General features: G+C 30.3%; 4 protein-coding genes across 4 annotated transcripts; 2 read left to right on the top strand and 2 right to left on the bottom strand.

Moving 5' to 3' along the window:
- Nucleotides 1-276: 276 nt before the first annotated feature.
- LOTGIDRAFT_184553 (hypothetical protein) lies at nt 277-4,315 on the bottom strand. Its single transcript, XM_009068321.1, has 10 exons — nt 4,174-4,315; nt 3,973-4,040; nt 3,507-3,591; nt 3,290-3,307; nt 3,013-3,153; nt 2,679-2,745; nt 2,167-2,237; nt 1,483-1,641; nt 1,086-1,215; nt 277-838 (listed from the first exon to the last, which is right to left on the bottom strand). The coding sequence occupies exons 1-10, from the start codon at nt 4,236-4,238 to the stop codon at nt 731-733; spliced, it is 912 nt and encodes a 303-aa protein (XP_009066569.1). The 5' UTR covers nt 4,239-4,315; the 3' UTR covers nt 277-730.
- Nucleotides 4,316-5,652: 1,337 nt separating this feature from the next.
- On the top strand, nt 5,653-7,802 carry LOTGIDRAFT_155796 (hypothetical protein; the record flags this gene model as incomplete). Its single annotated transcript, XM_009068320.1, has 6 exons — nt 5,653-5,739; nt 5,883-5,915; nt 6,178-6,394; nt 6,997-7,192; nt 7,425-7,516; nt 7,663-7,802. The coding sequence occupies 6 exons, from the start codon at nt 5,653-5,655 to the stop codon at nt 7,800-7,802; spliced, it is 765 nt and encodes a 254-aa protein (XP_009066568.1).
- A 4,313-nt stretch (nt 7,803-12,115) lies between these two features.
- LOTGIDRAFT_108829 (hypothetical protein) lies at nt 12,116-13,843 on the bottom strand (the record flags this gene model as incomplete). The annotated part of the gene is made up of 3 exons (XM_009068319.1): nt 12,116-12,173; nt 13,404-13,509; nt 13,741-13,843. Coding segments are annotated over 3 exons (267 nt in total), but the record flags the coding sequence as incomplete, so codon positions are not given.
- Nucleotides 13,844-18,336: 4,493 nt separating this feature from the next.
- LOTGIDRAFT_211402 (hypothetical protein) lies at nt 18,337-23,524 on the top strand (the record flags this gene model as incomplete). The annotated part of the gene is made up of 8 exons (XM_009068318.1): nt 18,337-18,504; nt 18,750-18,948; nt 20,628-20,769; nt 21,060-21,158; nt 21,693-21,750; nt 21,953-22,212; nt 22,355-22,554; nt 22,702-23,524. The coding sequence occupies 8 exons, from the start codon at nt 18,337-18,339 to the stop codon at nt 22,908-22,910; spliced, it is 1,335 nt and encodes a 444-aa protein (XP_009066566.1). The 3' UTR covers nt 22,911-23,524.
- Nucleotides 23,525-24,538: the final 1,014 nt, after the last annotated feature.

The following is a 24,538-nucleotide window of genomic DNA, read 5'->3' as shown; positions in this document are numbered from 1 at the left end:
GTTATAAATAATGGTACCACTTGCATGACTTAATGGTATTCAGAGTAGCACATGGAAATAATTAAGTTTAATATTCATTGGGTTATATTAAAAAATGTGAAACAAACAAGAGGCAACCGTAAATGTGCATTATGTCAATTATTGCCAATATTTGGGGAATACTTGTATTGACTAACCAATCTAGATTTTTCATAGATTTAATTTCCATACAGACTATTCAAAATAAAAACATCACAGCCATTTTTTTGCTTTAAGCAAAAATGTCACAAGAGATTTATCACATGATTATATTTCATACAATAATAATATTTTACATAATCCACATACTTTCAAATGAAATCTAAAAGAGAAATAGTTCTTGAAATATTTGCTTTATCATCTTATAGAATCATCTATCAACACAATTGTCAGAATGAAAATCTGACCTCCAATTCTCCTTCAATTCAACAAAAGTATACCTCTCACAGGCAGTGATGGCAGATGATGTCATTATCTTATTTTCAATAACAGCCTTACAGTATTGAGAGTCCAAACTTTCATGATATGATTTTGTTGAATGACAGGTAGAATTGGATGCCAATCTATAAAGAAAGAGAAATAGTTGTTACTGAGCTACTATTATCATAAAAATTGACCTTGTCCTTTTAACAACATTGTGATGTGCTATGACCCTAACTTTTATAATATTACCTAAAGTGAAAATGTATTATGAAATTTATAAATCATGAGCTTAACATAAACCATCTGCAAATTCATCATCTTTTATAACCATTCCTTTTTTATCTTTAGCACCTCCAATACTTTCTGGCATAACTAAACCTTTAGCTAACTTAGCAAACTGTAAAACAAAATTCAGTTTTAAATCTCCTGAGAAAAAAATAACAAATTTATATACGTAAAATTGTAGTTTGTTGAAAATGGAAATTGTTAAACCACATCATAAATTATATGTAATATTGTCCATGTCATTTGAAACACTAGCTGTGTCTTCAAAATCACAATTAGCTTATTTTTTAGATCTTGTCTCTAAACTTGGAAACAAATTATTTGACATCTTTCAATAGATAATATTGAAGTACACATACAGCATTATCTAAGTACTTGAATAATGGTAAATTTAATGTAGCTCTCCCTTTTTCATCATCTCCTTCATCATAAGCTGTTAATAAATCTTCTAATGCACCAGCTTCTTCACTGGATCCAAATTCTGGTAAACTACAATATCACAGTCAAATGATACTTTTTGGTATGGTAAATAACTCTTGCTCAATTTTTTTCACAATCAAACTATATTCTAGACAAAACGTTAATGAAAATATACTTTAAAGTGACATAATATCTTAATACATAAATAATAGCTAATAAATTTTAATGTAAGGGAATGAAGAAAATAAGATAATAATTGTCAGAACATTTCATCTCAATGTCAAAGTTTTAGAAACCTGTGATGAGAGGTGTTTCCTCCATGCCTGACTAACTTACTTGAGACAATTTTTAAAACACAAATCAGCAGCAACGTAGTCATCTCTTGTTAAATGTACCAACACTTGGCCCATTATAACTTTCCTTAATTTATCATAAGCTTCTGCTGCTAGATAATATTCCATTTCTCTCTGTAGAGCATTAATAGCTTCTTCATATCTAAGAAATAGTTCCAGAAATAATGAATTTAAAGACAATTCAGTGGCAAAAATATAGGATAAGATTTGTTAAGAGAGTGGTAATAATAATGATCATCACTTTATTACGGTAAAAAATTAGACTAAAAACTTTTCTTGCATATCAGCCATCTTATATATATAAACATAAAGAAGGCAGTCATGATATATGGCCACTAATACACGTAATATGTATAAGTAGATAAATGTATGTTTAAGATTTTGGTCATTAGTGGCGAAAAGTTGAAAATCTAATGTGTTTGATAATATTTTCCAGGAATGAAAAAATGCTTGTGTGTGCCCGTAAATAAAGCTATCTGCTTAGAGGTAAATTTATGTCCGTACATGGGAGCTACCGCCTTAAGGAGAAGTGCACGAGTGAATTCTGTCTGAGCGCCAGACTTAAATCAGAAGTTACTAACAGCTAGTTACCACTGATATAAAGACTTAAAGATACTGCTGCTAAATACATGTCCCTGGATTGCAGATATCAAACCTGTTTAATTACCTTTGAGTGTTAATAAGAAGTCTTGCAGCTTTACCAATAAATTCTGCACAGTTTCGTGGTCTGTCTTCAATCTGATAAAAATAGGATAATGATTGATTAAAATCTTAGCAGAAGATTCAAACATTCGATAAAGAATCAATTTATATCATATGTATGGACTGCTAAAACAGAAAAAATCCAACATAAAAAAAATCAAAAACCTAGAAGTTGAAATTTTATACCAAGAAACTCATACTATATACCAAAATCTTTAATCATATACCAAGAAATTCATATCAAGTATCAAGAAGTTTACATTTTATACTACAGATTCCCCTACAGTTGTAGATTCAAGGAGCACATAAGTAGGAAATAAAGCACTAAATTTCAATTTCAATCTTGAAGTATTAAATTAAATATGTGAACAAAATTATGTATATTTTTTTGTTTCACTATTGATCAATAGACATGGATTATTCAAAAGGTTAGAGTGGTTGAAAGGTTGGATTATTGAATTACTAAAGTAAAGTTACCTCTGCTACGTCACAAGCTTTAATATATAACTCTACAGCTCGACCTGGTTTAACTTGCTCCATCATTCTAAGTAAACATATGGTATAATCTATTAGGGAAATTCTAAGACTATATTTCTTCAATTAAACCTATATTTTAGTATCAAAAATTACTAGTATCAGGTGAGAACATGCTTCATTTGTTTTTAAGTATTAACTTTAAGTACAAACCAAAGAATACAAAGGAAGGAAATGAGAAATAGTAGAAGTTTAGTGATTTTTATTATACTCATTTACACTTTTCATACAAGTGATATGTCACATCAAAACTAAAATAAGCCAAGCCATCACTTACTTGCCAGCCTTATCCAGACATAAAGCAGCAGTATCAGGAGTACCATGTTCTTGAAACATTCTCGAGGCCATCATCATTAGGTGACAAGCTTCATCATATTCTTTATTTTCTTTACAAAGTAAACCAGCTTGTTCATATGACCTTTAAAAGAAAAACAAAGCATTTTTTTCTATGTAGTTTAATATGGAATTAATCAAACTTTATTGCTTTTCAAAAAATATAATAGATTTTACTATTTAATAGATATTTAAAACAAAAATACAAATAATAAACTTACTTTGCAGCATGGAAAGTACTTGAAACTGTTAAAGAAAGCTATAAAAGAGGAACAAATGTTCTTGAATGATAAAAGTCTTTTTAATACCGATAACATTAATGTTTCAAAAGAAACCTTTTTTAAAGAAAATATATGAATTTTAGTAACAATTTACTATTCAACTGTAGGCACTGGTACAGGGTTAAAACAATGAGTTTTATAGAGTTAAAAAGGATACGAATTCATTTGCTGTTGTAACTCAGCTACTTTGATGTGAGTTTCTTTGGCTTTATGTATTGATTTGGCATTTCTAAATGCAGTAGCTGAAATTAAAATGTTATTGTAGCAATTTAAGACAAAGGAGTAAAGTACATGTATTTGATAGACAACAGACCCCTATCCTGCATCAATCAATCTAATAGGCCTAGTATAACACCATAAAATTGTTTTCATTTATTTAATGTGATTCCTAACTCTCACTCAAGGAATTTTTGTCAGTTGTGATATTATAAAGGTCTGCTAGTAATAATAGGAGTAATAATAAGGAATAACATAAGCTTTTCAATCAGGAACGGTAAAGCTTTTGAAGATAGCTAGAAGACCACCAATTGCATTCTAATGACAAGATGTGCTCGATATTCAAGATAATATGATTGTTATATTGAACATTAGTTACACTTCTCTCATAAATACACATAACCTACCAGCTTTTTGGTATTCGGAGATTGCACTATCGATATCAGGTTTCCATTTAAACAAAGAGGTTTTCATGCTGAAATAAGAACAAACTGAAAGTAGCATCAATCAGTGAGTTGTAAACATACACAATGAAAATCATTATATTTATGGAGAAACATTTAGAAATATCAGGGCCAGTTTGTTATGTAAAAACAAAGATTTCTTACTATTTCTCTGCATTGCGTACATGCTCCATCGCTTCATTAAACTTCTTGTCGTTTATTTGACTCATTTTTAATAAATATTATGATAATTTATTTCTATTTCTTCAAGATTTGTTGTAGGCTGTCTGCTTTTCATACACAAAGGTGAAGGACGAATAAATAGAAATAAAAAGAAAGTAGAATGTAGACATGCACAGCCAGTCTCTTACGAAACTCGGACCAAAATTAAACCCCAATGCATTTCAATAGAATATTTTAGATAATGATTGCTTGAGTCATATAAACATTTAAGGCATATTTTGTGAAATGAAAGGCAATATAATATGACACAAGAGAATAACAAGTGGTTGCCTAGTAAGATACGCCCACTTTCCTGATACATTTTCAGTATATATCAAGGGCAGTCACCCATCTGTGTCAAATCATACCAAAAATTTAATTTGTGCAAGATATTGTTGATTTAAACAAACACACATTATTTAATAAAATTCTGACATAAACTGTCACCTCTAACGCTAAGAAATTTTGATGCGTTTTTACTAAATCATGGGCAATAACTCAAATTCCGTTGATCGAAAAATTGTCAAATTTAATCTTGACTATAGATCTCATTATTATAAATGATCATACCAAATTTAATTTAAATCGGATGAAAACTGTAGTCTCTATTGTGTTCACAAACAAATTTTGACGCGTTTTTCATAAATCAAGAGCAATAATTCAAAAACCATTCATCGAAATAAGATAGCCAAATTCGAACTTGTCCAAGATCTCATCATTATAAAATATTCACACCAAATTTCATTGAAATTGGATAAAAACTGTAGTCTCTATTGTGTTTTTGACGCGTACGTTGACGCGTTTTTTATAAGTCCAGGGCAATAACTCAAAAACCGTTCATCGAAAGATCGTCAAATTCGAACTTGTCCAAGATCTCATGAATATAAATGATCACACCAAATTTCATTCATATCAGATGAAAACTTTAGTCTCTATCGCGTTCACAAGCCAATTTTGACGCGTTTTGGCTAAGTCAAGGCCAATAACTCAAAAACCGTTCATCGAAAAATCGTGAATATCGAACTTGTCCAAGATCTCATCAATATAAATGAACACACCAAATTTCATTCGAATCAGATGAAAACTGTAGTCTCTATCGCGTTCACAAGCCAATTGTTGACAGACGGACCGACGGACATGGGTGACGACAATATACGTCCACATTATAATGTGGGCGTATAAAATATAACTATAAGTGCATTGAAGGCCAAGTTACGTTGTCTTTTCTTCTATTTTGATTTCAATGTCATTTGTGAATAGGCCTACCCTTTTTTTACGACCTATTGACCTATTGGCTTTATTGTCATTTAAATCATGCATTATGTTCAGAGTTGAGAGATTGGGTGAAATTGTTCAACTGTTTGATTGATATTGGTGTATAAAAAAAGGTAATTGTAATGTAGACCTACAGTCAGTCTCAGAATGGAAACTCCTGATTATGCCACAAATGCAAACTTTATTATAAAGAATAGTTATGTTAAAGTTTTAAAGGAAAGTGGTATTATAAAGGTAGGCCTTTGAAATTTTGGTAGAAATAAGAATTTATGAAAAGTAGGCTTCTTAAATGCCATTTTGTATTGTTATGTTAACTGTAAATTGCTTTAAATGATTGAAAATAATTTTTTTTCCATATATCTGTTATTTTATTGTAGGCCTATATTATGAAGCTATGGAATCAGGTTGAGGTTAAAACATTAAATTCAACCCATCCAGGAAGTAAATCTTGACACTTGGCCAATTATCTATAAGGAATCCTTAATATTGACTCACAAATGTTTTTTTAAGGTTCTAAATTAATTTGAAATAATTGATTTGGTTGATTGCTTTACAAAAAACATAACTTTATACCATAAAATAAATATTATGCACATTATATGGTTTTACCCACATCTTTCCTATAAGAGAAAAAGAAATTTGAGTTTTTCCTTTATTCTTATTATATTTTAGACCTGGAAAAGAAGATATATGATGATATGTGTTAGTTCCAGTCTGGGCTTATCTTGTATTATCAAATATAAAGATAAAAATGAATTTGTGGCAAATAGAGGGAAAAATATTTACTATTTATCTGATATCAGCCAAGTTCAACAAGATATTAAAGATAAATCATGTATTGATATTAGAATAAAAGATTCTACAACTTTAACCTTGAAATTTGAAAACGGTAAGGTACTGTCTTTGAATACAAAATAAAACATGCAGCATCTTGAAAGTCAAATCCCTCTCATTAGGCTAATACAAATTTGTTTTAGTATCAATACTTTCTGATCTATGCCTTGAAAATTTGTAAAATATTACCAAATTGTGACAAGGTTGAGTTTAACAAAATATGAATAAGATTAGGAGACTTATTCAGAAAAGATGAAGTAAAACAAAGTATTTGTAATGATCTTTTCTTTCAGTTGAGGAAAGCACAAGTTGGCTGCAATCAATCAGAGATACCAAACAAAATGATGCATTTAGAAGTCCCCCTTTTGGTAAATTCTATATAAATATTTTTTGATATATATATACAAACATGTTAGAGCAATAGAAACTGTGGGGATTATTGACGAAAATGATGATGTTACGAACAAATTTGAAGATGGCAGTAGTTGAATTTCTGAATTTCTGAGGACTTTCCTTCGAATTTTTAGCTTTCACATCTATAGGAACAGAAAAATACCCACCTTTCCAGATTATAATAGGATTTAATGAATATTAAGATGAATAACACTTGAATAAGAATAAAGGGTAGGATAATTTAGCAATAATGTTTATTTTCAGTGCATACAACCTATGTTAAACTATTAGAAACTAATGGAATGATGGGTTTTTTAGGAGAATGTTGTTTTATGATAGAGAAAGATTCTATACGTTTAAAATCACACAATGGGGTACAGATAGCAACCTGGCCATACAAAGTAATTCGAAATTTTACACCATCAGCAGATGATAAAACATTTTCTATTGAAGTTGGAAGGTAAGTTAAAAGTAATCATACAGTTTAAAAGAATAAAATAGCAAGAAGTGTTGTTAAAGGGATTTAGTGTCTAACTACTTGCTGTACTAGTTTTTACCCTTATTACTTTTCAGAATTAAAACCTGAAGTCTATTTGTACTTTAATTCAACAAATTTTCATCAACCAAATGTAACTTGATTAAAAGCAAATAAAAATGTCTAAATTAATTATCATCATTTTGTTTTATGTTAGAGCTTCTCAGACTGGTGAAGGTCTATTTAAATTTGCATCATTTCAATCAAAAGAAATTGTAAATCAGTTACATTTTTGTATAGTATTACCAGGTAAGCATTCAAATAGTAATATATTGATATAATTCAAAGCATGCAATTTAATATATCTAAAGTAACTATTACTCTTCTATCATTTCTTTTCATTTACTGGAATCCATCCAAAAGTAAAATCATGATATTTTGGATATTATTTTTAGGAAAAAGTGGTACCAGTCGGTCATTATTATCATCTGCATCAAAATCATCACAAGTGCCATCAGGAAAATATCTAAGTAAGATACAATTTTTCTTTCCAAAACTTGAAGGGCAGGGAAAAGGAAGGACTATCATTTTATAATCCATTTTCAGACAAGTTGTCCATAAGAACTGAAACCTCATCCAAGAGAAAAATAAATTATCTGTTTCCCTGACAAAATATACAAATTTACACACTGATTCAAGCAGATTCTTCGAAATCCTAATGATTTTAATTTCAGCTCCAGTTCAATTGAAGTAATTGAAAGTGTTGAGAGTGTTATCTCAAGTTTATTTGTAGTAATAGAAGTGAAAGTTACTTGTGTGAATATTCATGGTGACATTTTATGAAATTAAATGTCATCAAAGTTATTAATAATTATGTTTAGTAACAAATGTGAAGCTATAATTGTATTTTCTAAAGTTGATGTGAAGTCACACAAAAAAAGATAACTGTGATTATGTTTATAACAATTATGGAAGTTAAGGTTGACAATGTGACTTGGTGAGATAACTGTGATTCCGATATCTTATTACCAGTAATCAAAATAAAAGTTAACAATAAGATGTCTAACATAAGCAATAACTGTGATCCCTATAAAAATTCTAAAAATAAAGGCTACATGAAAACTAAAATTGATCAGATATTGAACTGGTAAATTTGGGATCAAATGTTGTGATATAACAACAAATAAGCAATAACTATGATTTCTCACAGATGATGTGATATAACAATAGTAAACCATAACTATGATTTCACCATTTTTACTATCACCGTGTCTAAATACGGCTCCATTTGTTATACTTCCTCAAGACTATGTCAAAACCCATACTCAGGATATGATGTATAATGATACGATATAACAATTGTTAGAGGTAGTTATTTCTCAATTTTTCCTTTTTCCATTTTTTATTCTTGGGCCTTCAGAGGCATTTCCCAGAAAACGAAAGATCAAATTGTTTCTTTAGAAATTTCAAGATTAACATTTTGATCTATTTAGTTTTTTACATTTTTAACAGACAATTTCAGTTTATACAGATTTAAGTGCTGTCTACAAGTAAGCCTTTCAATGGGACTACTTTATTCATAACATTATTCATGTTCAATGAGTAAGGCTTTCACTATGCACAAAACACATAATGATAGCACATAACAAAAGATTATTGAATTAAATTCTAAATGAATTCTTTCGAATATGAATCCAATATAATCTATCATTACTTCTAACAATTTAAAGGGTTTCATGCATGTTATTATAAGGGACAGGTATATGTCTGTAACAGAAATAATGCTTGTCAGGATCTGTAACAAACCTTACTTGAAGGCCTGAGTTTTTTATTATGTGTGATACTGTATCTAAACAAGTCTTTTCTAATAAGCTCATTATGATGCATCTTGAAATCAAGAGCATAGACTGATTAATTAAATATTGTCAACTGCAAACTTGTGTTCGATTTTATTGTTTATAACCAGGGATCCCAGTGAGGAACAAAAAAATGGAGGAAATGGAAAATATCGGCTGAAGGTAAAGAGGGCCACAGACTCTCATGTGAGGTATAGGGGGAGATTTAACCATTTCCTATACAGAATTCTTTTCATTACTAAAACTAAATTTAGGTTTTATTTGAAAATAAAAAAAAATCCAATGGCCAGAATAATAGAGGAAGTCTGGGATCCCTGTATATACAATTCTCAAATAAACATCATGTATATATATAATCAACAAGTTTATTACAGTTTTACAAGTAACAGTACATACATATATTATCATATACTAAAGCAGGTGCTTCTAATATTTACAATCAGCTCTATCTTCACCTCCTTTATTTAATTTTTCTTTCAAATCAGTTTGGATGATAGTCAATTAGAAAAAATTTGTAGAAAATTCAATTGAGAGATTTATGCTCTACACAAACAGGTTTTTGAAATTATATTTTAAGAGAAACAACCATTTGGATCCACAAGGTTTGAAATGTTAAAAGTTTAATTTCAATAAAAACTAATAGCATTAATTCAATAGAAGTTATAAAAAAATCTTAAAAACTCCACTACAGCATTAATTTAACCTAATAGCAGAAACACATACAACTGTGTTTAAATTTCATAATTGTGCGTGAAATGAAGATGATTTTCTTCATAAAATGAAAACTGTCAAAGGTAATATATTGATAAAGGAGAATGATAATTTTTTCTCAACATGTTATTTAACAACTAAATTTTATCACAGTTACAGAATTAGGCATGTACTTTACATGTTTATGACTAAAACCTATCATTTGGAAATCCAAAACATTTATTTAAAAAAAAATGCTTTAAAATAATATAATTTATTTCACTAAATTTTTATCAAGGTTGTCTTCCACATTATCCATCGATCAACTTCTTATTCACAAATATAACTTTAATCAATTCAAACTTTACAATCACAGTACCAAAATAGTTTATCATACAACATCCTACAGCCATGTAGACCAATTTATATGTTGATAAATATTTTGCCAGCCACTAACAAAAACATATAATATACATATCTTACAAGGATCATTATTAATTTGAATGAATAAATTAAGATCATTCCATCGCAATCCACTTACTTCCAAAAGGTGTTTTTGGCTGCAACTTGCACACAATGAAACACATTTAGTGGATGCATACAGTGGTAGCTTTCAAAAATTATATGACTCAAACTTCTTTATGAAGAATGGCACAAAATATTTCTTACTAAAACTTCAACTAAAATTATTTACAAATCACAGTCCCTTCATTCAGATATTCAGCATGTCCAATTTAGTCAACTGTGATGGCATAAGTAGGGCTAGGCTATGCAAGATGTTAAGAAGCACATTCAAAATCGATTACCACTCTAATTTATTTTTACTTTTGAATAGATTCACTCTACATCTAAATGAAATCACTGATTTTGAGGAATACGAACTCATAATTAGAGTATAGAAATATTTAATTTGCTTGTTTCATTAACAATCAATTTAACTGAAAACAATGAATAAGCCTCAAATTGCATATAGTCTTACCCTGGAATCAGACCATCATTACTCAAAAACTCTTCCAAACACTTTTTGTCAATTGTGTTATTTTGCAAATTAAATTCAATATTTAAGGCAAATAGTTGTGTGTAAGATTTTTTGAGAAACTTGGACTGGGATTGCAAAATTACCAGTCAACTGCCTCATATATCAATATGATATTTGAAGAATAACAATAAATCATTGCTTGGTGCCATTTTGAAACAAAGTTATCCAAAACCCATGTCTATCATTATTTGAACAAGGTCAATGGTATCTAAAAAGAATAACATATTCTATAAAATAATCACTGAGATTTAACATATTCAATGATCATCTGTGATCTGATAAATCTATTTACAAAATCATATAAACGGTCACAATCATGTTTGCATGGCAATATTCTGTAATATGCTTAGGGCAATACCTTGAACAAAAATCATACCAAATATCAACATGCCTGAGATCTAATCATAATTTGTATGCATAGCATCAATTAAACAACAACATGAAGTGTTGACTGACAGGCAGATACCATGAGGTGACAACAATACATCCACATTTCCATGTGAGTATTTTTACATAGTGTATTGAGCACTATATTAACAGTAAAAATATTTTGCTATTGTAAATCAACTCATAGATATATATTTTTTTCTTTTTTCAAGACAAATAGCTTACAACAGAATTTGTATGTATTTCATTACAAAAATTTGATTTTGAAATCAACACTATTTATTTTAAAAAATGTAAAAAATTCTGCCCTTAGGCACATTTAAAACATTACTCACAAACAGTACATACTACTGATATGATAAATTCTATGATTTGAAAGCAAAGGATATAAAAAGCACCAATGACCAATATAAGCAAAGGTCATGAAACAAAAAATCAAGGCGCAAAGGAATCAATAGTATTTTTTTTATACTTCTAATAATCTTCAATATTTCAGTCTACTGGCTGTAAGTAAATTAAAATAGAAGTTTATATTGATAATTTGTCATCATCTGTCAGCACTACTTGCTTTAGCCAGGATTTTTATCTGATAAAGTAAAATATTTGTGCATGTGAACATACAGCACAGTAAAACTAGAAAAAAACAAAAAACCTAACTATTATTCTATTCTTGTTACATTCTGGTGCATTTATTTTGTCAAAAGATGATGTAAATTTTTATCTTGGAATTTCCCTCTACCATGTTGATCATCTTCCAGCTCCAACTCGGCCTCAGGTTTAAACAGGACACAAGGAGTAGAGAGCATCTGGTTATATAACATGATTTGACAATAACAGCACTTTTTTTTATTGATACACTAAAATAGTTCAGTTTCTGCTAAGTCTTATCTAAATTCTCCATCAAGTTTATGAAAGACAAGCTAAGTCACGTTCATGTTAATCTGTTGGGTGTTCAGGACATGATCTGTTCACTTCAAACCATTTATCAATACATCTGGAAAATACAGAGAGATGTTAAAAGACTAGTGATGGAAAAAAAAATAAAAGTCCTAGAAATAGAATATGGTGAAACATTTTACAGTTTATTCTTTTGATATCAGATACAATCAGACACATCGTATCACGAATACGGGTTTTGACACGGTCGTTTTGGAGCTGTGGAAATGAGATTTGTGGCATTTAAATCTGACCAATCAGATCGGTAGAACAGAAATGAGGTCATGTAAACAAAGCACAACACCGCTTTGCCGCCATCTGTTCTATGAGATAAGAACACATTCTTTCCATGTAAAGGTTTGACTTTTTCTCGGCTTCAATTCTTGATGAAAATCTTACTCAATTATATACCGTACATATTCATCAAAATCTGTAATGGCACGCCGCTTCCGTTTTGTTTACGTTCGCAAACAAAGAGTCATAACAAGTGATTTGTTTTGATTGGCTGAAATTTGCTATAGGTTGGCTGAAATTTGCTATAGGGCCAATTTTGATTGGACAATATTTAGTTATGAATACGCAAGTTTTCTCACGTTCCATGTCCCCGAGGAAGTATGAAGAATGGGGGTGTGGTTTGGACACGATGGATCAGGCAATGTTTAATGTCTGAATAAACATCCAAGGAATCAAGAAAGATTTGGCTTCATTACCTCAATCTTAACAAATTTAATGTAAGATATGTGATCTTTTGGCATGAGCAGGTAGCTCAAGTTTATAAATTTAGTCATAATATTGCCACAGTTGGCAATTATTGTTTTTAAATGTTAAAGATATGGAACATATATAATTCAAATCTCACCAAACAGAATTTTAAACATCTTGTCGCAAAATAAAGATAGCTTGCCAGGCAAGCTAACATATGCCCACTGGCAGCTGTCAGAGATGATAAATCTTTATTGACCAAAAATATATTAAAGATCTTCATAATAATAAATCATCAAATTAGATCTTGACCACCGTCCTATCAATCCCAATGCTCACACAAAGTTTCATTACAATCAAATTAAAACTGTAGTCTCTATTGTGCCCACAAGAAATGTTGACGTATGGACCAACGGACAGGGGCAACGACAATATACGACCCCATACTCATGTGGGCGTATAAAAAGGTTGCACCAATTTTTCTGACACATGACTCCTGTGGTTGATAATACTTTTTTCAGTATTGACTATTTTTTTTTTATTAATTCTATCTAGAACTCCTAATTTAAAATGTGCAGTAACTTACCCTTTATGATATATACACAGACAGGGCAATCTAGCTATTGTATCACCTTGAACTAAATCTTCAAAACATATTACACATTCCCCTTTATCTTCATTCAATACATCTTCTACAATCAAATAAACAATTTCATTTCACACACACAGGTCACTATTCTTTCAATTTTTGACCAGCTAACACAGGGAAAGGCAAACGCCACAGAAAAGAATGCAATTTAAGAAACAGGGCACAACAAAACCTTATTCTTAGTTGAGAAAGGATTCTACAATAACATGTCTATAAACAGCTGTTTCCTGAATTTTGTTTGGAAGTTAGAATCTCCCACAACACAAAGACTTACCATTATAACTAATTCTAGGCTTTGTTAAACACATCACTAGATGACATTCTATCTCTTCTGATGATATAAATTTAGAACAAACTGGACATTTTATGCCTGAAAAATCAGAAAATAATTTATATCATAGTTCTTAAGTCATTTGATAAATCAAATATTTTCTCAATTAAATCACACCTTGTCTAATACATAAATACTATACCAATGTCTAAACATACCTAGATTTATTACTAAGATCCTCAGGTTGTAAGGGTTTGTAAAAGAGGTTTTTCTAAATTTTGTATGTGTATTGGAGACACTCATAGCATCAAATAGCACCATTCCCATTGTCTATCAGACGTCTGCGGTTTCTACATTATCACCAAAGCTAAGTGTTTGGTGGTGTCACAAAACGAAAAAATAGAGAACCTCTTTGCAATTCCTTTAATAAAATACTTAATGTAACAAAGTCTTGATATAATAGTCAAATAACCTAGTTTTTCAACAAAGTTTTTTTTATGTATTTCATAAATGAAACCTGATAAAATTTTAATCCTTAAAAGTGTCCAGATCATTTTTCTGAATAAAACTCTGATAACTGGTTTGTTTAAGAACAAATGTGTGGAAGTGAGCACTATTCAATATTTGTTCTCAACATTCCCACAGCAGTTATCTTTTTATTTTCACACAAATGATAATGTATTAAAGAAAAGTTAAAGGGGTATTCCACTTTTTTTCTAAAAAAAAAATTCCATTATCAAAAACGTCTTAAAATATACCTGAAAGTATGCTATTTATATGTGTGTATCATCTTGATCAAACTAAATTTGTTTTAAAAGGGTTAATCAAAAACGGAGAGAACTAATTGTTAATTTAGCAGTTTGGCCTAGTTTTGGTGTTTGGTTTTAAAATGGCCTGAATCCTTTAGAATATGTAGGAGAGACATTTATCTTCAATTAAGCGATTATTTTAATCCAATCTGTACTGTAGTTTTTTAACAGCTTTAAAATTTAACAGCTGAATTTTTTAATTTTAAACTTGCATAGTTTTCACAATTTTGAATGAATGTCCATTTTTGCATAAGTTTAAATTGAATGGTGCAATGATATTCAAAATCTAGCCATTCAATGATTGAACATTCTAATGCAGCTTATTCAAGAAAAATATCACCACAAGTTTCAATCAATAGGAAGCATATTTAATAATAACTGATGTTGGTTAATATAAGTATTACATAGTTTTGTTTTACCATAGTGTAATGTGAATGATTCCATCTGTTGAAAATTAAATAAGTATAATTGACTATCTCAAAATATATATTAATTACTTCAATTAGATCATTATTTCAACAAGTTGTATCCAATAAATTAAGTTATTACTGAGTGGCATCTATTATTCACATTTAGCCATTTTACTATCAAAATATAAAGACGAGGAAGATTTTTAGTTGATTCCAACCTGAGAAAAGTATTCATTTAAATTAATTTTAAAGTTTTTTTTTAGTTCAAAATACGGATTGTTTTCATGCTCAAATTTCTAAAACGAAACCTGATCTTTTTGAAAGTAATTTCACTACTATAAGACATAATAAGACATTTTAAGTAACCTTAAGATCATCTTTGGTCAATTTGGTATTTTTTCTTTCATCAATTCAAATGAATCTAGAACAAGATATACTTGAAGTGTTTTCAATAAAACTGAATAATAAAGACACAATATGTTGAAAGCTTCAGTTTAAATGGAGTCAAATCTTTGACATCAACCAGTACATTATTTCTGCTCTAATTTAATTTATTATGACATATATATCTTTTTTTGTACAATCCATCAACAAAGACGATTTGTGTTTTTTGTTATGTTTAATGATGTGGGACAGATAGCATATTTTTGTGAGCGAGAATTTATATAACCTGTTATTATCATATTCAATCATCCAATTTAACAACTTAAGTTTACCTTAAGATTATCTTAAAAACATGCAGAAAGTGCCTGTATTGAAAACAATATCTGGTGTAATGGTAAAATACACTCAGTAAAGTATCATAGCATTGCTTGTAGGGACAGCTACCTTACAGCTGGACACTAATATTTATTGATTATATGACAGGATACCTGTTTAGGACATCAAGAAACTGTGGTGTATCAAACTAATAGAAAACAATACAAACCAAGTACAACTATCAAATTGGTTGGAAGGTTGTTATTAAGAGAAAAGGATATTATTTTTCATGATGTGATTGACTCAAGTGATGTCACTGATTATTCCTCCTAATTTGGTCTCTTGAAAATCTATGATTCATAAGTTGATTATTAGCAGTTGAGACTGGGTGGTCAGGATTTAATCCAACTCAAAGTTAACTTGAATCACAACCAATCTCAACAGGACCATCCAAACGTCAAAGGCTGAATTGCATTTTTTAAAATCAAGATTAGGCTTTAAGGTACCAATGTAGGCTTTTTAAAGTCGAAAAGTTTCAGGCTCTTGTTTCATCTTATTTATTTTGACTAAAACTATAAATCAAACTATTTTAGTATTTTGACTTGTTGAGTAGCTGAAAGCCTGAACAAAACAATATTTGTCCAAAACTTTATTTTGAAGGAACAAGAAGACATGAAGAATATAATATATTGATAATGGTAGTGCCTGACCACATCTAACTTTAACGGGTTAATACTAAAAGGCTTCTCTGTGAAGTTCACAGTCACAAATAAATCAATGTCAATGATGAGATAAATGAAATGCCACACACCTTGTAAAGCAAATAAATGCACAGGAAGAGAATGTGTAAATGTTCTTCCAAAAGCAGAACCCTCTTCTGGGGAGCTTGAATCAGAGTCTGGGGAATTTCCACGGGGGCCCGTCACATTCGCAGGAATATTTAGAGTTGACGAATGTCCAGTTTGAAAGCTGCCAAAACTCCGTGCACGTGCACGGGCACCTGACCCGCCCGCACGCACAGCGATTCCATTACTTCCACTTCCATTTGTGCCACTTGGGCTGCTGCCAGAATAAGTCCTTAATCTTGGCGAATTGTTTGTGCTCAGCTTTAATCCCATTCTACTAATAACAAAGGACAATTCATAAATAAGATTAGTCCAATATCAGGACACATTCGGATTGCAAAATATCATTTTACTATGGATAATAAATAATATTCGCAACAAATGCGTCCGCCATTTTTCTTCCTTGTGTTTTTACGATAGGGAACCAACACAAAAATGACGTATTATGCCATATGACTGGGCTATAAATAGATTTATATTACGAGTCGATAAATATTAAACGATCCATGCAGATCTTTTACACTAGAATTCAAACAAAATGTACTAATAAATAAATTTATTCAGCTATACAAGATTCTGTTAAGTTATTAATTAAAGCAAATTTAAACATTTAACATTTTAATAACAGATTTATCGAGTAGTATAAGTCACATGATCTCAAAATGTCGTCGTTCAGAATCAAGTATTCCACAATTTAACAAATCTGACTATTTTCAACCTGGAAATTGCTTTTTTACTCTTGATAGGTTTGATATGTAGCGAGAGATATTTAAAGCAGAAGATTATAAAATGTCCAACGAAAGACTAGATTCCACATGGCAAAGTGGGAATTTAGAAAATGTCCTGGGAAACAGTGAGGCTGATCCATTATTGCTCAATAAATCTCATATACAAATCAATGTGGATGATATTCGAGTAAAAGTGTTTAAAGGTACATAAACTATGAATACTATTTGTTATTTTTGACCAGTATAACTTCATTGTTCTGACAAAATGATGAATTATACTAGTACGAAACATCTGTCTCTATTCCAGCCTCTTATGGATATTTTGACAGTTGTCAGCTGGAGTAAAGTCAGAAGAAAAAGACCCAGTTAAATGGTGATTTTCCACACCTCCAAAAATGCGTTTTCTGTAACATAATATTGAATGACCTTTAAAATGATTGTAAATTAGTGTTGGGCATCACGGTAATTTTCGTTTAAATAGTATCATGTGCATTTGTGACCTTTAAATGGCCATTGCTAGATCAGTTATGATGGAACTGGAGACGTGACATAAATGGAGAAGGGAGAAAATGATGGTTTGACTGAACTTCAAAAATAAACCGGGGTTTCGCATCCGAGGTATTCTGTGGACATGAGAATGTCTTCATTTAACAGGGACTATTTTTTCTATCTCTTCAAATAGTTATCAGAGGCTGAATAGAGACAGATATTTCGTTCTAAAATTACATATGCATGTATTTGTAATAAGGTGTTTTGAATTTTCATTAACTCAAATATAATGTCTGTACTTGTCTCAGGGGTGCATCTAGGGAATGTCTGAAGGGTGTGTGTGTGGTGGGGGTGGTCGTGGGAATGAGAGGCGTTGCAACATGCTCCAGAACCCAATTTATATACATGTAGTTAATTTTCACTTCAAAATAAAACCTTTCAAACGCCCGATGGGGGAGGGGCATTGCTCAATGGCCCACTGACTAAGCTATCTTAGAGTTGATTTTAGAAATAAATATAATAATTGGCATTGTGTGATTTTTAAACAGTATTTGTATATTATATAAATAAATTTATGTTTTAATTATATAATGTTCTATCTACTTCTAAATGTCATTAAATGATTAGTATTGGTATATTTTACTTTTCAATCCTTACATTAATAGGTTCATCATGGTTCAGTTCTGCTTTTCTGGTTGTTAATGCTGCATTGGGTGCAGGTTTATTGAATTTCCCTGCAGCATATGACCAGGCAGGAGGTGTTGTAGTTGCTGTAACAATTCAGACTGTGAGTATAATTTGTGTCTGACAAGGAATGTATTGGAAATTTTAAATACTTTTGATGTATGATTCATATTGTATGAAGATTAATGAGGGTGTCAGTAAAAACAGTCCAATTTTCAAAATCTGTTAGCAATATTAGCTTTATTATAATTAATTTTTGACCATTTAGTATAGAGTCAACACCTGATGATAATGGAGGACATCTTTTTTTGTATTGGAATATTGTTTTATGATTATTATATGTTTCAGTTGTTTTTGGTGTTTATTGTGTCAGCTATAATGATTTTAGCGTATTGCTCAGACATTGATAAAGTGGCTACTTATCAAGATGTTGTTTCATCAGTTTGTGGTAAAAAGGCTCAAAATGCATCTGCTCTATGTTTATTGGTATATTGTTTTGGAACTTGTATAACATTCCTCATCATTATTGGAGATCAATGGGAAGAATGTAAGTATTTTTTGAGATCCAACAATATAACCTTAAAACAAAGTTAAAGAGATACTACCACTTAAAATGCACACCAATTTTTTGCCTTTAAGAGTATATAGAGATAGTATATTTGAGTTTAAACAACATAACCTATTAACATAACTAGGAGAGCCCCAGGAATCAAATAATATAACTTATTAACATACAAGGAGAGCCCCAGGGATCACATAATATAACCTATTAACACAACTAGGAGAGCCCCAGGGATCAAATACTATAACTTATTAACACAACTAGGAGAGCCCCAGGGATCAAATAATATAACTTATTAACACAACTAGGAGATATGAAATATATGATTATAGAACCTTCTTTTATCATTTTTACTCATTTCTTTTTTTTCTTTGCTTTTTATACGCCCACATGAATATGTGGTCGTATATTGTCGTCGCCCGTCAACATTTCTTGTGAGCACCATAGAGACTACAGTTTTCATCTGATTTTGATAAAACTTGGTGTGATGCTTTAGATTAATAAGATCTTGGTCAAGTTCGAATTTGACATATTTTCGATGAACGGTTTTTGAGATATTGCCCATTGACTTAAAACGCCTTGAAATTTGTTAAAAATTGTTAGTGAGCAGGATTGAAGCTACAGTTTTCATTCGATTCTGATGAAACTTGGTGTGATCATTGGAATTGATAAGTTCTTGGACAAGTTCTAACTTGACACATTTTCGTTGAATGGTTTTTGAGTTATTGCCCTTGACTTTGTTAAAACGCTTCGAAATTTGTTAAAAATAGTCCGTGAGCAGGATTGAAGCTACAGTTTTCAACCGATTCTGATGAAACTTGGTGTGATCATTGGAATTGATAAGATCTCAGAAAGGTTATAACTTGACGTATTTTCGATGAACGGTTTTTGAGTTATTGCCCTTGACTTTGTTAAAACGTGTTGAAATTTGTTAGAAATTGTTAGTGAGCAGGATTGAAGCTACAGTTTTCATTCGATTCTGATGAAACTTGGTGTGATCATTGGAATTGATAAGTTCTTGGACAAGTTCTAACTTGACACATTTTCGTTGAATGGTTTTTGAGTTATTGCCCTTGACTTTGTAAAAACACGTCAAAATTTGTTTGTGACCACAATAGAAGCTACAGTTTTCATTCGATTCTGATGAAACTTGGTGTGATCATTGAAATTGATAAGATCTCGGATAAGTTCTAACTTGACACATTTTCGATGAAATGTTTTTTAGTTATTGCCATTAACTTACTAAAAACGCGTCAAAATTTATTTGTGAGCGCAATAGAATCTACAGTTTTCAACCGATTTTGATGAAACTTGGTGTGATCGTTGGAATTGATAAGATCTCGGACATTTTCTAACAAGAGATATTTTTGATGAAAATTTTGTGAGTTATTGCCCTTGACTTTGTAAACATGCGTCAAAAGTTGTTTTTTGCCCTTGATTAGAGCTGTGTGATTTAATTGTTTGTTGTAATTGGGTTATTGATATTGATTTTAAAAAATTTTGTGGAATTATTCAGCATAAATAATTTCTTCAATATGAGAAAATTCGTACTTTAGTCACTAAAGACTGTTTTATTATTTCTGACAGCTGCCAGTGGGCGTATGTTATCTTTCATCGCAAGCTATCTTTAATTAGAAATATGATAAAAAATCTTTGTCTTTCAGTTTTTCTGTTTGTAAGTAAAACTGTATATTGTTCTGATAGACCAATTTATATGGATAGAAGTTTTATAATAGCCGTTACATCTATAGTTTTTATTTTACCTCTATGTTTTCCTAAAAGAATTGATTTCTTAAAATATGCAAGGTAATCATACATTTTTCAACTTTATTGACAAAAGGTAAATTCCAATTTCTATTTTGTCACTTGGGTATCTTGGCATATTCTCATGATATGCAAGACAGCTTACATACATCAAATTAGATTATTTATTTTATTAAAATAGTTATCCTGGCAAAATAAAGAAATATACTGACTATTCTGGTGGCATTAGCAAGGGTAATGAATATCCAGAAACTTGATCAGCTCTCTATAGTTGATATTTAAATAAAACATCACGTGGTGTGAAAACACTCTTATTTATTTCTATACCACAGTGTAGTAGGAGTTATTGGTATAATGTATGTGATGTTATTAGTAGCTGTAAAATATTTCATACAGGATCCAGATGATAAACCAGCATATATCAAAACAAGGTCATTTAATTTTCATTAACTTTATTGAATGAATATTATGTTACAAAGAACGCTTAATATGCCTCAGTGCAGTACTTTATGATAAATTGGAGGTAAAAAAGATCCTGTGGAGTATTCAGCATGGCCTCCCCTTGTTAGTGTGGCATGTCACAAAGAATTACAGGATAAAAAATGTGGTTATGCATGTTGATGACCTCCGAACAGTTGAAATGAGATCAGAAGTTGATATTGTTTCTGATTTGACCCATCCCGTCTGTACTTTCGTTTGCTTGTGAAAACTATAGAGCCACTTGATCAAACTTGATATGCTTAAGAATATTAATCACAAAAGAGTTTACTTTTCATACTAGTTTTGAGTTATATCCCCAATAGCAAAATTGTGAATGTGATAGAGTCTATGGTCAAATTTTGTTGAAAGTAGTTTTTTTATGTATATTGAAATGAATGAATATAATTTTGAATTTCATGAATTTTTGTTTAAATTATCTTGTGAATGATAGAGACTACTGTTCTGATCTGTTTATTGTATTTCAGTCCTGATTCTTGGATGGATGTGTTTTTAGTTATTCCTGATATTTGTTTTGCCTATCAGGTATGTTAGACTCTGACTATAGAATAAAGACTGTATATGTTAACATGTTTGTTTGATAAAGAGCAGACCTTTGGAAGGCACAAATTAATGACTAGCTGTTGTAGTAGAATAAAATTAGGCTTTACTTTGATCTTCAAAAGTAACTTTTAAAGATATATGTATAGGTAATGGAGTTAATTGTAAGTAAAATATTTTTTTTCAGTGTCATGTTAGTATCATCCCAATATATTCCTGCATGGAAAAAAGAAATATAAAAGAATTTTCTAAAACTGTGACGTTAGCTATGGTATTATGTGTATTGAGTTATACTGTAACTGCTGCATTGGGATATCTACAGTTTGGACATAAAATAACAACAGATATTTTGGTATCCTTTGATCCTGATATTGAAGTTATCATAGCTGTTGTATTGATTGCTGTTAAAACATATACAACATATCCAATATTGCTTTTCTGTGGAAGGTATATGTTTCTATTTTTTTCCATCTGATCAACAAATTCTAACCATTCAGAGGCATAGGTCAAGTTTTTATTTGGTCTAATTATCAGTGTTACACCACTTTGTCTATTACTTGAAATAAAAAATATCTACCTTTCATTTTAGGGCAGCGTTTGATTCTGTATGGAATGAAGTTTTAAAACTAACACCAGAGGTTATTGAAGAGAGGGAAAGAAAAATGAGAATAATAGTTACTTTAATATGGTTCACTTTAACTGTTGCATTGGCAATATTTATACCAAATATAGGAGTTGTTATTCAACTTTTAGGAGCATTTGCTGGGTTATTTATTTTTGTCTTTCCAGGTAGGCCTAATGTTAAATTTTAAAATACCAACTCAGAAATTGTATTGTCATTATTTTTAAAATGTGTTTTAATACTGCTGTTTAGTAATATCAAATGCAATTCGACATGGTTCTCTTTTTTAAATGTTTCACTTTTCTGTTTTCCAGGAATGTGTTTACTCAAAGTAATGTTGGATAAGATATGTGAGGGAGTAGAATTTATAACTCATGTTAAACGTGTCAAATTTTTATTGTATTTTTCCTGTGTGTTTATTACCATAGGAGTGTTCATATTTGGATTAACCTTGACTCAAGCTATACAGAAAGATATACATGGGGTCCAGCCAGATAGATCTAATTATACATGTCAGAATTAAATATTAACTTAATAGGCCTGCATATTGAATATGCTTTAAATACTCATCAGTTTGTAGTTTCAAAATTGGACAAAGTGTTGTTAGTTGTATATCTTGGCTAAATGAGCCTTTGTTCATCAGTGGACTTACCTGTCAAAACTATACAACAGAATCCTTCTATAATCCAATAAATCCATGATACTAGAAGTGTAGAAGTATATTTCAATAATTATTTAGTTTTATGGATCTTATAATATAGAGAGATTCTGTTCTTTAGTCATGGCAACTGTCCAACAGTCCAACTTGTTTACTAAGATTGAGACTTTCTAAGAGGTAGTATTTCTTTAACACTATCTAAATCAAACTTGAATTCTATTTGATAAATTACGATGGTTGACCAATGAAGTGTCCATTTTTTATAATGATGTCATACTTTAGCACCTTAATATGGCCAGAAATTGTGCAAATATCTTCATAATAGGATGATAATAAAATCTTAATAAACAATTATTTAGATAAGTATTTTTCTAAAAAAAAAGGTTCTTATATTTAGCCTAATGTGTTCTTCATTTATCAATCCAAGTTTTTTTAATTGCATTTTTATACTGTGATAAGAAATAAACATTCCAGTTTAATTTTTTGTTCATTATTTCCTACAACACCATTAAATGTGTTTTGCATTCTATTGATGTGTAACTTGATAACTCGTGTAGATACTATCCTATTGAAGCACTCGCCAATAGTAAACACCACACCAACAGTGGCGTTTCGAAGAAACTTAAGGACATTGGGCCAAGCAGGGGCAACAAAATATTTCAATGGGGCCACAGGTCATTTTTTCACTATATAAAATAATAACAATTTGAAAAAGTGGGTGGGAGAAGTTTTGGAATTATTGGTCTTAAATACATCAAATTTGATATAGAGGATTAAAAATGGATTTTCTTATTTTTTAGTGTCAAATTAAGCAAACTTTTTGATTAATTGGTGTTTCTAAAAAATTATCTTGTATTCTTAATCAAATCATTATGTTCTTATTGCATATAATTAAGCGTTTTAACCAATCATAAATGTCCATGTATATACACTCTGGACATTTTTCCCTAATTGATCGGTCACTCTGAATTCTGCTGGTAATTTTCTTCTAATTTTGCTAATTATAAATTAATTGTGGTCATGTGTGACAAACTGGTATTTTTCCAAGTCATTAGAACACCTCTACTTTCTATTCATATAAGCATTTTATTAGCATTTTCATTTTCATAAATGAGAATAATGGAGCCCATCTTAAAGTTTTTATCCTATTTTATGATTTTGATCAAAACAGAAAAAAAAAAAAAAATCCTGGTATGCTTATTATATTGAGTAAATTATGATTTCAACTTCAATTTTTTCTATAATCTAATTGTTAATTGTTATCCAATATTGCCCCAAGGTTACTTAAGCCAAAAATACAACTAAACAGACTTATATTCAATGACTAGGCTTCAATTTCACTGACTTTAAAATCAATAAATGGAAACATGCACATATAACAGAAGGCTTGGTACAAAAAAAGGATATTTTTTTTCAAAATGTTTTGGAAAAGTAAGTTACATTTTGATCCAAATAAATTTCATCTCAAAGGCTTACCTTATTATTGTAAGTAT

The sequence above is a fragment of the Lottia gigantea genome (genome assembly GCF_000327385.1).
Source record: "Lottia gigantea unplaced genomic scaffold LOTGIsca_9, whole genome shotgun sequence".
In the NCBI taxonomy this organism is placed as follows: domain Eukaryota; kingdom Metazoa; phylum Mollusca; class Gastropoda; family Lottiidae; genus Lottia; species Lottia gigantea.
Note: the sequence above shows the minus strand (reverse complement) of the source record. Positions and strands in the feature narration are given on the sequence as shown.